Genomic DNA, 13,631 nt, shown 5'->3' on the forward strand with positions numbered 1-13,631 from the left:
TTCTTTTGTTGATTTTTTAACAAGTACAATGAAAGGTCAAGTTTATTTAAAATATTTTCATTTTTTTGACTCTTTATTTAATTACTATTTTTGTTTTCTGAGTATTCCTTCAATTATGTATGTGCGTGCCTCCTTGGTAGAGAAGAATGCGGTAATGTAGACGCATGCAGTGCCTTGGTGCGCTTGCTAAGTTGTTCCTTCAGAGAACACCAACAATTTAGGTAGCACGCACATTTGCCATGCTCTACTTGGGTAGTTTTCAGTAACACACATTGATTGATAAAACAGCTCAAGGTTTAGCCCACAAACATCACCCCTTTATCATCCGGACCACGTATCGCAATCAACTTTGAAGCAACTTTAATCTGGGGATTTATAACCACGCCGCGGATTTAGATTCAAATCCTTCTCCGAAACAGTGGACCTAATTTAGACACAATACATTCACGTGAATTTAACTAAAAAAAACCACTGCATACCTGAGTCTAATCCCTGCCTATCTTCTAAATAAACCCATTGGAGAAAGGGTTTCCTGCTAATGTCAATGCTTGATATCATCTACAAAATCGGGAATTCCGACCAAACGGTCTGTGTCTTCGCAATCTTGAGCGAAGCATGCCGATATCTATGTAGCGAACCTTCTTCCCGGAATTCTCCGTCTGTTGAAGTACCGAGTGGCAACTGGATTGATGACAGATCAACTGTGCTGCTCATCTTACGGCTACCAACCGTTGTGGGTTCGACCCTGGTGGCTGACTGCTGGATGCTGGACCTGAAGGATCCGTAGAGATGTGCCCTTCAACAATACAGCACTTGATTGGCTTCTCAACCTTGCCGAACGACACAGCTTTACGAGAGTACAGTTCAACAAACCTGCAGACACAAAGTATGACATGTTTTGAATAATTCGAAACCAAATGGTACAAAGAAAGAGGCTGAGCGAAATTGCACAGAAAATCGGCATGGTACTTTCAAGTACATATATCATGTCGTTGTGCCTGCTGGCAGAAGAAGAGTGAAATTGATGCATTCCAGGAGCAAGGACATGGAGAAGATGAACAAGAATGTCCAAGGTAGTGCTGTAGTTCAGTTATTTCAGCAATGTTGGATGACAGCAGATTCAGCTAACAGTGAGCAACATCAGCAAACCTTTCTTCATTGATGAGATGGGAGGGCACATGGTTTAGGTGTTTTCTAAACACTGTACTGGGGAGATTCAACAATGAGCTAACAGCATTGTTTTTTGGATTCTATAAGTACCAAGCAATAAAGTAATTACACATGGAATTTTGATGGATATCAAAAAGGAATTTGTGAAGAAACAAATAATTGTACAAGAATGTCAAAAGAGTGAAGAAAATAAATTACCTTGTTGCAGCGTCCACTGACTCCAGTTTGACAAATGCAAAACCCTTACAAATAGGATCACGGGTCTTCTTAGTTCCAGAGTTTGCTGGGTTTATAGTTACCAGGCCAGGAAACCCTTTGAAAGCTAGGTTCAGGTCCTTATGTATGTTCTTCTTTTTCGGGAGGTTCCAAATACGAACATGAACGCCATCATTACTGCAATCTGTGACAACGTACAGGAAATTCATCAATAAGATCCGGCTTATGTTCAACAAGAATTTCTCCAAAACCTTCCACAACTGCTAAATCACAAAATGAAGTGCCAATAATTTCAAAAGGTTTCCAAAATGCAAAGCTGATTTATCTACTAAGGTGGCAATCTGAGCGTAGTTTTCCTCAACTCTAGCTTCTCCAATTTTAAGAGAAATAAATGAGTAGCTTTTCAACTCCTTCGAAAATACACGTAGCGGGCAGCCAGCTCCTCCATCCCAACTCCATGGAGTTAGACCATTCGGCCAAACTCCAACGGTAGAGTTGGAGAAGCTGGCAGTTGGAGTACTCCCGAACAGGCACTTAAGGCGAGTAGATAAATTACATTGAGAGCAAAACATAGATTGCATCATATCGACATTCACTTTGAGGCTGCTGAAATTCCATGAGGTAGTTTCTGAACATGTTTTTGTCACTGTTCCAAATATCGGTCAGTTAACTGTTCCAATATCGGTCAGTTAGCTGCTATTCAGACCCCTCCCGATACGAGAAGCGCTATTTTGAGCCATTTTAACTGGTAGGTCCAGTTAATTTGTCTGACAAGCCGATTTATCAGCTGTCAGGCCGAATTATTGGCTGGGCCAATTAACTGCTAGGCATTTTTTAGCCCAAAACTGGCCTGCTCCCTCCCTACTTTTCGATGTGCAGGTTTATGGCCTTCCAGATCGGCTGCAACATCATCAGAACAATAAGGCAACAGTTTTCCTTGTTGCTATGTAACCCAGGATTGCATATTTAGACACTTAGTACATTGCATGTTGTTTATAGCCCAGGATTCCATATTTAGACACTTAGTACATTGCATGTTGTTATATAGCCTAGGATATATAGATTTGACCCTAGTTAACCTCCCTATAAATTGGTTACCGATAAATTCAGTTAAATGGTTGATTCGCCGATTAATCCCTACTCAGCACCCGACCGGTATGGTACCAGATATCCTGAACATTGGTTTTTGTCACTGGCCTTCGAAGTTGGACTTAGTGAGTAAAGAGAGATCATGTGTATATGACGTAACGTCGTAAGACACCAGTAATGGTCAGTGTTAGAACGGAATGACGGAGCAACCGAAAATCTGAGAATTACCAGCTTGCTGCTTGTAAGAATTGAGCATTTCTCAACAATCTGAGAATTTCCCTCACATTTTATTTAACTACTTGACTGCATTTTTAGCCCTTGTAAGTAACTACTCTCTCCTTTCACAAATACTACCTCTATAACTAAATATAAGACGTTTTTGCAGTTCAAATTGAATAACATCGACCATTATTGGTATAAGATAGATCATTTTTGCAGTTGATACTACCTTTGTAACTAAAGATAAGACGGCTTTTTTTTTTGCAGTTCGTTCAGAGGTAGTATAAGATTTTCTAACTTTTTCCTGAATCGGATCTATAGAGACACATTTTTGTGTGTTCGTTCCCTCGTTTCATTTCTGTATGTAGTCCATTTTGAAATATCTTCTAGTATTTGTGAGCGGAGGGAGTAGTAACTACCATACATAAGATTTTTTTCCTTCATGATTTCAAATGGGAAGTTGCCCATGGGGTGAAACGATCTTTAGCGATTTGACTTTTGACGTGATGTATAATTTACTAATATTCCTGTAGAACATTGCAGTACCAGTTTTATGCTGAAGCAACAAATGCCGCAACGCAGTGAGCTGAATAGCCGATGAGAAGGCAGAGGAAGCTAACCTGCGGCGGTTTCTGTGGCCGAGCCGTTGGTTTTGCTGCTCTTGGGCGGAGCCGATTTGCTCTTGCGCCCGGCGCCGCCGATGCCCATCTCCCGGAGAAGCTGCTCTTCGACGTCGGTGGTGTAGGTCTTCCCCACGCCGAAACCGGCCGGCTTGGGCCGGTTCTTGAGGAAGATGTCCTCGTCAACCGCCTCCTCCATGTCGTCGTCGTCGTCCTCATCCGCCTCCTCCTCGTCGTCGTCGTCGAGGGTGGTGGGTACCGGCTCGCGGCTCCGGCGGCCGTATTTCCTCAGGCGAGGGAAGGCGAAGAGGACGTGCGACGCGCGCAGCCGCGAGGGCGGCGGCCGTGAGAGCAAGAAGGGGCCCGGCGCCGACGCCGACGCCGCAGCGGCGCCACACGCGGTCGGCAGCTGCAGCAGTGGCATTTCGTTTTTGTGTTCAGGCCGGACCGGCTACGGCGGTTTCCTCTTATCACCGCGAGACTTAATCGGCACCGTCCGATCCTTATCTCAACTGAATCGCAGCCGCCGCCTCCGCCTCGCCCCCACTCGCCTGCCGCCTCCCCGCCGGCCAGTTTCCGGGCACCTCGCCGCCTCCGCCTCCGCCTGATTCTTATTATGCTTCGCCTTCGCCTCCGTCCTTGCCCACACTTCTCTCGGGCGTCTCCGCCGGCATCCCACCCCGCCCTCCCCCGCCGGCTGGCCGCTTCTCCGCTCCCAGAGCTCCCCTTCCCATCCACCGTCACCGCGCTCCGAACCCGAACCCCTCCGCTCCAGGCCGCCGTCCGCCGAGCCGCCTCCGGAGAGGAGCAACGGGGCGTGGATGAGGACAAGGAGGACGCGGGCCTGGACAATGCACTCACCAAGACACGGCAGCTCGTCGAGTGCGCCATGTTCGCATCCGTTGCTGGCCTCGCCTACTTCCTCAGCAACTCCCTCGCCATCGAGGTCCGCACCCTTCTCTCACTCCAATGTGCAATGCTGCTCTGTTTCATTTGTCTTTCTATAAATTCATTCATTCGACTGTTGATGCATGAAGCTGCTGTCTTCTTTTGCTGATGCAGAATTACTTCAGCTGTTTTTTCCCATTGCCGATAGTCATCTCCTCCTTGAGGTGGGGGTTAGAAGCTGGCAGGAAAACCATGGTGAGTCTGGTCAAATGCTTCACTTGGTATTATATAGCTTTCATGTACTTTAGTTTAGTTGATGGCATTGCCTCATCAGGTGGCTACTGTTTTACTGCTCTTCACATTGTCAGGCCCTGTCAAAGCATCGACTTATCTGGTAAGCATCTCTTTTGTGGCATATGGTTCATATCATAGCTGTGCCAATGGCATGTGTTTGGTTCAGAACATTTAAAGTTGGCAACTCACATATTTACCTTGAAACTAACCGATGTTGGTGCTGCAATTGAGTGTTGAATCCGGGGCTTCAACATCATTCATTGTCATTAAAACGAACAATAGCTCCATATCCTGGAACAAAAAAATCAGTGTATCTTAGCACCCAAGAAATCAAATTCCGAGTGAAAAAATTTCTATAAGTAGAGATGGCAAGCTGCAACAGTAACGGTTAACATTCATTAATCATCAAACAACAGTATTCCTTTTTTAATTTTTGTACTTAAGTTTTGGTGTTGTTGGTAATTTACCTTTTTCTTTCCCTTAGCTTCTCCGTATATATTGTTCAATTTTAGTTCTGTGTCTTCTTTGGGACTTGAAAGATTAAAAGAACCCTTCGTTCATTCGTTATGACTCTGGACACTTATACATTTCTTGGGCTTGTTTTCCTGCAGCTTATGCATGGTGTAGTTGGTCTAGCCATGGGTACTATGTGGAGGTGAGAAAAGGTGAAGCTTTCGCTTTCACTGTTGGCATATATGTCATTAAAAGTTAATGATAGCTTTGCATCAGAGATGCATATATGCAGCTGTAGCTTCCACTCGATTTTTATTGACTTCGAGTAACGTAACATTTTTCCCATCCTCTGTCATCAGGTTGGAGACCGATTGGATTGCTTCCATCATAATCTGCTCAATTGTAAGTATCTTCTCTCAATTGGTATTTCATATCTATAGATGTATTGCTGATGACATATGGATTACAGAGTCTCATAGCTTTGGATCGGAACTCGACAACATTACCTTGTGAAAGATTCTACATAGAGTTAGACCATTGATATTTTCCTAATGTTTGACATAACTATGTAGTTTCTATTTGAAAATACGAATCAGATTGTCTAGTTCATGATTTTAATAGTTGCAAATCTCTGTGTTCTTTCTTGTACACCTGTTAGATATCCTTTAGAAGAATTTTCTTTGCTTGCACAATAGGTTACATTTGTGATAGTCCTTATCACAAAATTACCAAGCAAATTATAACCAGTATCAAGCATGCTTATGTTATTCTTAACATATGAAGTAGCAAACTGCAGTTGATATCTCTTCTGGCTAGCAACGCATTGCCAGTTGGTGTTTCTTCTTAACTTTACATGATGTCCGTGAGGAGAATAGGGGTAGTTCATAGACCCACATAATATCTGAATTCAGAATCATTGGGTAGAAATAAATAAGCAGCCTGTTTTGCTAATAACAAAATTCAAGATCATTCAGTAAGAAATACTCCCTCCGTCCCATAATGTGAGACGTTTTTGCAAGCTAGCTTGCAAAAATGTCTCACATTATGGGACGGAGGGAGTAGATACTAAGATCTAGATTGACTTAAAATAGATCCATATCAGAATTTCACCCAGTGATCATGTAACAACCCCTTTCCGATGTGATTGCCGATGTGAGGTCTCTCTCTTTGTTCGCCTGACTTGAGGAAGAAGCAGAATGAGAACAAGTGGGGAGTGTGAGGAGAATTTAGAGCTTTATTCCTCAATTCAGACTTAGTCGTTTCTGCATAAAGAACGGGCTAATATAGGCAACAGCCCAACACATGCTACACCGCCCCACTGGCCCCCACTTTTCAAAGCTTAGCATCCCACCCCACCCACACCCCCTCCTCTCATACCACCCGGTACATAGCTGGCATACCGGTGGCACGCTGCCCTGTCTAAGGCGTGTTGCCGTGCATGACGGACCACTTCCAGCTGACATTTGTGCTACCCTTATTTTTAGTCCTCAAATTGAATTTCAGCTGAACTTTGCTTTGCAGATCCGTGCGGTGGGAGCTTGTGGATATGTGTTAGTGTCATCATTCCTGATACGAGAAAATATTCTTCAATTGGTATGTCTATTCAGTGATTCTTCAGTTGAGAAATATTCTTCAATTTGATTCATGAACTACTAATCATTTCAGATAACCGTTAGTGTACATGCCTCCTTAACGTATATTCTGGCAGCGGCTGGTGTGAACACAATTCCATCCATGGATGCAATATATGTAATCTTTGGGACACTGGTAATTCGGTGATTTTTAACCTACCAAATCAAACTTATAGCATGAGCCAGTTCAGAAAGTAACTTCCCTGTCTTTTGCAGCTTCTACTTAATTGTGGATTCTTTGTCTTCATACTGCATATAATTTACACAATCTTCCTGACCAAGCTTGGAATCAAGCCATCGCTGAGACCTCCACGATGGCTGGGTAAAGCAACTTTTAGTTGATGGGTAGAATGCCACCATACTCATTTGTAGTTGGAGGTTAGCGCCCTGACTGAACTTGCAGCATTTTGGTGTTACAAATGCTCCCCCATCACCAGCAGCATGCCGGCATGGCAATTGTGGCCTTTGTAATATGATCATTATTATCCGGCTTCCTGGTGCATGACTGTGATTTTCCCGACAAGATTTTTGGTGATTGCGATTCGTTATTGGTGCAATTGACTGATCGACAAGTGTTCTAAACTTGTGAGACTTGGTATATTGTCCCAGCCACGTCTTTCTTTTTAAGAAAAAGTTCAATTTTTTGCATTCTCTTAACCTTTTCCATTAACTATATATTTTAAGTTTTTGGGGGATTACTCCCTGCATCTCAAAATGTAGGTCCTATTCATTTTGTCCAAACTCAAACTTTCTCAAGTTTGATTTCTGGCATTCCATTAACCTTTTCCTGTTAACTGTGTAATTTAAAATGTTCGGGTATTACTACACCATGTTTTTAAGTTCTCTCTGCATACATTAATGTCGAATCTAGAGCATTGACTCTCACGAACTCTTTGTGAAGACAATGCCTTGTTCTCTGTCCTTTTACATGCCTTCCACACGAGGAATAATGCTTAGCGACATGGTTTATATATGATGTCTTTCTTGCAAGCGCCAAAGAGGTACGGTGAGTTTAGGGCAACTCCACCGCGGATCACCAAACGGACGGCACCAAATGTCCACAGACAGCAGGTGGGGCGCCGGCCATCCAACCGTAGGAATCAAATGTCTCCCGCTCAGTCTTTTTTCATATGCCCGGGGTATTGAAAATAATTGAAGATAAATAGCACAATTCTTCAAAAATTGAAAGATAGATAAATATTACAATCCAAACAAAAAGTTTTGAATGAAATAGTTCAAATTTGAATTCAACTTATTTGGACACGTATTTTAGTTGTCATATGAAATGCCCATATATGCTCAATTAGATCACTCTGATGAGACTGACATGTCAAAGAATAGGAGGGTTAGATCTTCCAATTCGGATTCAGACTGAAAAGATGAAGTGATATGTTCCTGTCTTTTGTAACATTATTATAAGTTTGTCTCTTTTGTACTCTAGTTCTCAAAAGTTCTTTATGATTTATCTGTCCCGTCGAACAAGAAAACTGGAGGCTGGATGTATTAGTGATCTGTAAATAGCTCCAGTTTCACATGATCTGGGCTATAGTTCATCAGTTTTCAGAGTACAATACATATGTATGACCAAGTATTATTGCTGCAATTATGCTTCAGTGCTAGGCATTTCAGCTTCCTTATTCATCCCTGGCATTTCCCTGATCACATCAAAGCCTTTTCACAGTGGCATAAAAGGTAATTCATCAGGAATCATGCGGTCTCTTTTCAGCCACGGCAAAATGTACTGTTATAGTTCAGCATAATGCCGTGAGGATAGATAGTTCGATCCCTGATGATGTTCTCAACCAACCGATTAGCCACATCATCATGTTTGTCACGTGACTGAAGACAGATTATTGATCAGACATTGTAGCTACAGAATTTCTCACGTGCAACGAGCTTTATTCAAAGAGTTGCTGCCAAAACACAGCTGACAAAAATTGTTCACAATATTATCACTTATACACATCTCATGTCTATTACTTATCTTATTATACACTCGATTTACTATGTTGGATATATGACACTCCCTCCGTCCCAAAAAGCTTGTCTTAGATTTGTCAAGATACGGATTTATCTAGACATGTTTTAGTGTTAGATATATCCATATCTAGATAAATCTAAGACAAGCTTTTTGGGACAGAGGTAATAGAAGTCTGTTTATATATAACTTCTTGACTAACGGTCTGGGCTTGCAGTAGAATATGGTAGGCCTATGTTGTTTGTTTGTTTGTCTAGAAGCCGACACACTGCGTATACTGAGCGTAGGCCTCCGATTGCATGCCGATTGGCGCACGGATGACTTCATCTGGAAGATCAAAGGCGTCGACGAGTTCTCGAGCAACAAGCCTCACTTGGTAACTGAGGTAGTCTACCAGTTTGTGGATAGCCTGCAAGCATACAGGGGAGCATAGTAGCATCAGGTCCTGGTTCTGGTCTCAAGCCAAGTACTGACATTGCAATTTTGTACTATGGGGTTGATGACAAGCATATACAAACCTTGGCTTTGTTTGGCGCGACATAGTCTACATTCCGATATGTCCCGATGTCTTTCCAGATCCTATCGAGCGCATAAAGGTCGCACACCAGCTTCAGTACTTCACGTGTTTTTGCATCAGGGCAGCTGCATAGACACACCAAAAGTCATTTTTGTCGCATTAACCTCACTGGATAAAGTCAAAAGGGTTACGAACACAACATCTCAATGGTGAGAGTAGGCTTTGATAGTTCACCTTAATTTCCGTTCGTGGTTCAGCTAAACAAAAGAATGAGGATAAGGGCTCAAACACAAAAAGTAGTCCTCGGTACCAGAAGTTGCAAGAGAACTATACTATACAAAGGGCGACAGGAGGACTTTTCAAGGGATAATTCTACAACCCAAGCACAAATAATCATGAATTCATGATCGACGGGTGGTAAATTGGAGTCAGGGAGACAGGAGGGTTTTTCAATGCTTTCGCTGATCTCAACCAACCAAATCTTCATTGTAAGTATTCAACAAAATCTTACTAGCAAAACTAATGTGTCAAGCTAGCTAGTAAGCAATGATGGTAAGAACAATGTAACTGAGGACACAAAACTATACCTCTTCACTGCTTCTATAAACCTTGCGAGGATGACAGCCTCAACGTGTGATTCCGCGAGCGTGAGCAGATGGTTTAAACATCTGTTCCATGCACCAAAACCTCCAAGTGTCTTCATGTGCTTCTGGAGTCGAGCAGCAACACTATGCAGTAGTCTAGATGTTCGGTACTGAGAAGAGGGTTTATGCAATCAGTGCAGGACTTCTATCCAATTGCTACTGATATTATTATGAAGATGAGACTCACTCTGAATGCATCCAGCTGAAATTTAGGATCCCTTAGATGGTCTTCCCCTTCCCACCGAGCAGTAACGGGGTTAGGCTGAGACAAGTAGGTGCTCATGGAGTCTCTCAAGTAGTTCCAGGTGACTGAGAGTGTTCCTCCCTTAAATTTTTGCTGATATTGCTTCAGGAGATCGCCAGCAACCTACAATAGCATTGTGATAAGAGGTACAGTACAATATTTGAGGTATAAGTAACTTCATATCACATGAAATTACTCACCCAAACTTCTACCCCCAATATGTAATCAAGTGTGAGTTCTTAGTATATACTCACCCAAATTTCTTTACAGAGGGAGTACTAGCCTTTCAACTATCAGTGAACATGCCCACCAAATATTGCAAAAATAAGCTTTGTAAAGGATTCCGATTGGTACCTGCTGCAGCAGAACTGTATTGTCTCCTTCAAATGTTTGAAATATATCATGGTCATTCCGCAGACCACCAAAACGATTTACAGCAGCATACCCATGGCCACCACAAGATTCTCGGCATATGCTAATAGATTTTGCTGTGTATGAAGTTATGTAGGACTTCAACCCAGATGAAAGTACATGGACATCAGCGCTAATATCCTCGTCATTGGTTTTCTTCATTTCCGAGTACTTATCTACCAAATACTGCCTGGCAAAATGAAATGCATATGCTGATGCCAACATAGGCATTAGTTTGTGCTGGTGAGATTGGTAATCCAGCACACTGATTTCAGGCTGCTTAGGTGGACCAAATTGTTGACGCAGTAAAGCATATCTAACAGCAATGGTTACTGCAACTTTGAGTATTCCCACAGAACTATATGCAAGACTAACTCGTCCCCCGACAAGCTCACCAAGGGTTGCTGCAAATCTTTTATTAATTGTGGGGAGACTGCTTGTGTATTTTCCATCTCGCGCCACATCACCGAATCGGTTCAGAAGATTGTCACGGGGTATCCTAACGGAACGGAATCTCAGGGCACCATTATCTACACCATTTAGGCCTATCTTGTGCCCACAATCATTGATCTCAATTCCAGGAAGAACAGCATGGGTTTCAAGGTCCCGAATTGGGACAATAAATGCATGAATTCCCATGTCAGCAGGTTCCCCTCCTTTTCCTTGAAGCGGTAAAATTAACCTCGCAAAAACAGTAGCGAATTTTCCATGAAGAGCTGAGTTGCCAATCCACCACTTAATGGCTCCATTGTTTGGTGTATCAATAATGAACTCATCAGTAACTGAATCAAATGTAGCAGTGGTCTGTAGGGCTTGAACATTGGATCCTGTCAAAAAGCAACAAACATAAATGAAGGGAATCTTTTCAAACAATTGTAAACAGTGTTCTAGGTGTTGGAGAAGTCCCAATAGACAGTTAAATTGCAAATCAATCAAAGTACCAAACAAGAAATCAGCAATACTGATGGAATAATTGAATAGATAATCTAACCATGATGCAGTTCTGTCATAGCAAAACAGCCTGGATAATCCAAATTATCGATTTTGTCAAAGTACTTTTCCCTGTGCTTCTTGGTTCCCAAATTTATTATAGAACCACCCCAAAGACTGCGTTGACAAGCAGGCAAGTTAGTCGATTTATAACAACAGGTACACAAGGAAAAGGTAGGACGTAAAACCAGTAAATAATAATTACAAATGTCAAATGATGTGTTATTGTCCTGCTAAGATCGTCAAAGAAAATAATCCGACATACCGCTGAGGGCATTTTGCATGAATTCCAGAATGATAAAGGTGCAGTGTTTGAGGTTGTATGAAATGAACCACCAACCGAACTCCAGATGCATGTATACCCTAAATAATCCCAATACTCGAAACAGAATCGCCACGACTACAAAAAATGGGTACATGAAATGCTTGACATTTCACAATAATAAACTGTGCAAGCAATCATCCCTGTAGGCAATCAAATGGCTCATGAACTAACCATCATCGCGGGGAGTTGCTTAGAATTGCCTGGCATGATGATGCGCCTGTAGGGAGTTCAGTGCCTCGGTGCTTGTAGTTCCTGTAGGGGCCATTCCGTAGTTCTCTAGTGGATTTTTAAAACTGTTTGATGTTTGAATCTGTAATAATTCTGCTGTGGCTACTTCTGGCTGGAGCCGAGAGCTGTAAACTCTGTCCGTTGGTTGCCTTTGCTTTTTCAATAAAAAGTTGGGGCAGGGGGGCAACCCCTTTTGGTTCAAAAAAAACTAACCATAACCAAAGTTGTAACAAACCAATCATCTTAATCAAGAAATAATGCTTCTTGTTTCGCCACAACAATTAATTAGGCCGATGCTACGGCAGCAAAAAGCTATCATCTACTATCAAGCCACCACAAAATATGAACCCATGTGCACTCGTACTGAAGCTCTGTTTTCAGAGTCCTTGTCACACTCATAAGTGCCTGCCCCCAAAAGGAGTGCAATTGCAACCCACCGTACATGAAGTAGGTTGCAGTTAAGCTATCAACAGATCCATGAAGTAGGTTGGGGCATTAAGTTATCAACAGATCCAAGCCCACACTCATAAATCACATTCACCATGCTCCAAGTTAGAATCCTCGTGAATGGGATAATCAGTATGGTAAAGATCAGTATGATTTGTGTTATTCACATTCAAAAGAGTAAAACAAAACGATTTAGTTACTGATACCGACAGTCAAATTACCAACTGATCCATACATGTAGTTCGCAGTTCGCCTCGTGACATCAAGCAATTATGTAAGCCCTCTGGTTAACCTTTTTTTTCAGATGGAACCCTCTGGTTAACCACCAACTAACAATCCCAATATGTATATGGAACATATGGGAGAAATTCAGGATCGAGTTGTGTTCTTTACCAGTTTATTTGTGAGGGGATCACTCAATTGCCAGTAAATTAACTGCCACGCGCGGTGAAAAAAGCAAAGCGAACCAACCTGTACTGTACGCCGAACTTGACGGCGAGGGAGATGTCGAGCCCGCCGACGGCCTCCATGACGGCGAAGTACTCGTCGGGGTCGTCTGCCATGAGGCTGAGCGGCCGCACCCCGGCCTCGCGAACGAGCGCCGTCATCTGCCGGAAGCAGAGCTCGCGGTGGGCGGCCATGGGCAGCTCGACGGGCGTGTGGAGCTCCGGCCGCTCGACGAAGAACCTGTATAACCGCTCCTGCGTCGCCAGGTGCCGCCCCCGCAGGTAGGCGGTGAGGGCTGCCGCGTCCACGTCCAGGCCCCCCGCCCGCCGCTTCCCCGCGCACGCGGCGGGGGCCAGGGCATTAGCCCCCTCGGGGGCGGGCCGATCGGAGGGCAGTAGGAGGTGGAGGGAGAGGCGGCGGAGGCGGCGCATCGCCGGCGTGGAGTCTTCGTCGTCGGAGCCGTAGCCGGAGCGGGACATGGTGGCCATGGCGACGGCGGCGACGTGTTGGATGGAACGTGTGCGGGGCGGGGCGGGGCGGGAGTGGGAGAGCGAAGCCGAGGTTGTTGGGGACGTTGCGTTAGGACGTTGCTCTCGGCCTTGCTTGGTAGGCCCCCACGGACCCCTTCCTTCCGCCCCAATCCGCCAATCCCCTTCTCTCCCTACGAGTAAAGTGCACAAAATCATCATATTTGTGAACGCTGAATAAAATAAAAAACACCATGTTACATTTTTTTTTGCAAAACTCATCATAATTGTGCTGGCAGTTTGCCAAAAACGATTGATAGGTCGATTGCAGACGTTTGAGAAAAAAAATAGAA

The 13,631-nt window shown here is 43.6% G+C and overlaps 3 protein-coding genes across 3 annotated transcripts; 1 reads left to right on the plus strand and 2 right to left on the minus strand.

Moving 5' to 3' along the window:
* Nucleotides 1-335: 335 nt before the first annotated feature.
* Nucleotides 336-3,754, minus strand: LOC119330928. The gene is made up of 3 exons (XM_037604068.1): nt 3,315-3,754; nt 1,369-1,570; nt 336-873 (listed from the first exon to the last, which is right to left on the minus strand). Exons 1-3 carry the CDS (start codon nt 3,736-3,738, stop codon nt 711-713), a joined length of 789 nt encoding a protein of 262 aa, XP_037459965.1. The 5' UTR covers nt 3,739-3,754; the 3' UTR covers nt 336-710.
* A 66-nt stretch (nt 3,755-3,820) lies between these two features.
* LOC119330994 lies at nt 3,821-7,178 on the plus strand. Its single transcript, XM_037604152.1, has 8 exons — nt 3,821-4,260; nt 4,377-4,457; nt 4,537-4,596; nt 5,108-5,151; nt 5,309-5,351; nt 6,471-6,542; nt 6,615-6,716; nt 6,797-7,178. The coding sequence occupies exons 1-8, from the start codon at nt 3,931-3,933 to the stop codon at nt 6,920-6,922; spliced, it is 858 nt and encodes a 285-aa protein (XP_037460049.1). The 5' UTR covers nt 3,821-3,930; the 3' UTR covers nt 6,923-7,178.
* Nucleotides 7,179-8,447: 1,269 nt separating this feature from the next.
* LOC119328871 (acyl-coenzyme A oxidase 2, peroxisomal-like) lies at nt 8,448-13,358 on the minus strand. The gene is made up of 7 exons (XM_037601865.1): nt 12,836-13,358; nt 11,366-11,481; nt 10,318-11,201; nt 9,907-10,086; nt 9,663-9,829; nt 9,077-9,200; nt 8,448-8,967 (listed from the first exon to the last, which is right to left on the minus strand). The coding sequence occupies exons 1-7, from the start codon at nt 13,297-13,299 to the stop codon at nt 8,812-8,814; spliced, it is 2,091 nt and encodes a 696-aa protein (XP_037457762.1). The 5' UTR covers nt 13,300-13,358; the 3' UTR covers nt 8,448-8,811.
* Nucleotides 13,359-13,631: the final 273 nt, after the last annotated feature.

Source organism: Triticum dicoccoides, chromosome 7A (genome assembly GCF_002162155.2).
Source record: "Triticum dicoccoides isolate Atlit2015 ecotype Zavitan chromosome 7A, WEW_v2.0, whole genome shotgun sequence".
Taxonomy (NCBI): Eukaryota; Viridiplantae; Streptophyta; class Magnoliopsida; order Poales; family Poaceae; genus Triticum; species Triticum dicoccoides.

Coding starts and splice junctions, on each gene's coding strand:
- LOC119330994 (XM_037604152.1), top strand. CDS start 3,931: ATGCTTCGCCTTCGCCTCCGTCCTTGCCCACACTTCTCTCGGGCGTCT. Junction 4,261..4,376: donor GCAACTCCCTCGCCATCGAG/GTCCGCACCCTT, acceptor TTGCTGATGCAG/AATTACTTCAGCTGTTTTTT. Junction 5,152..5,308: donor GCCATGGGTACTATGTGGAG/GTGAGAAAAGGT, acceptor CTCTGTCATCAG/GTTGGAGACCGATTGGATTG.
- LOC119328871 (XM_037601865.1), bottom strand. CDS start 13,299: ATGGCCACCATGTCCCGCTCCGGCTACGGCTCCGACGACGAAGACTCC. Junction 11,202..11,365: donor TATGACAGAACTGCATCATG/GTTAGATTATCT, acceptor GCTTTTTGACAG/GATCCAATGTTCAAGCCCTA. Junction 9,830..9,906: donor TTCAGCTGGATGCATTCAGA/GTGAGTCTCATC, acceptor CCCTCTTCTCAG/TACCGAACATCTAGACTACT.
- LOC119330928 (XM_037604068.1), bottom strand. CDS start 3,738: ATGCCACTGCTGCAGCTGCCGACCGCGTGTGGCGCCGCTGCGGCGTCG. Junction 1,571..3,314: donor GGCCACAGAAACCGCCGCAG/GTTAGCTTCCTC, acceptor ACGTTGTCACAG/ATTGCAGTAATGATGGCGTT. Junction 874..1,368: donor TCAGTGGACGCTGCAACAAG/GTAATTTATTTT, acceptor TTGTGTCTGCAG/GTTTGTTGAACTGTACTCTC.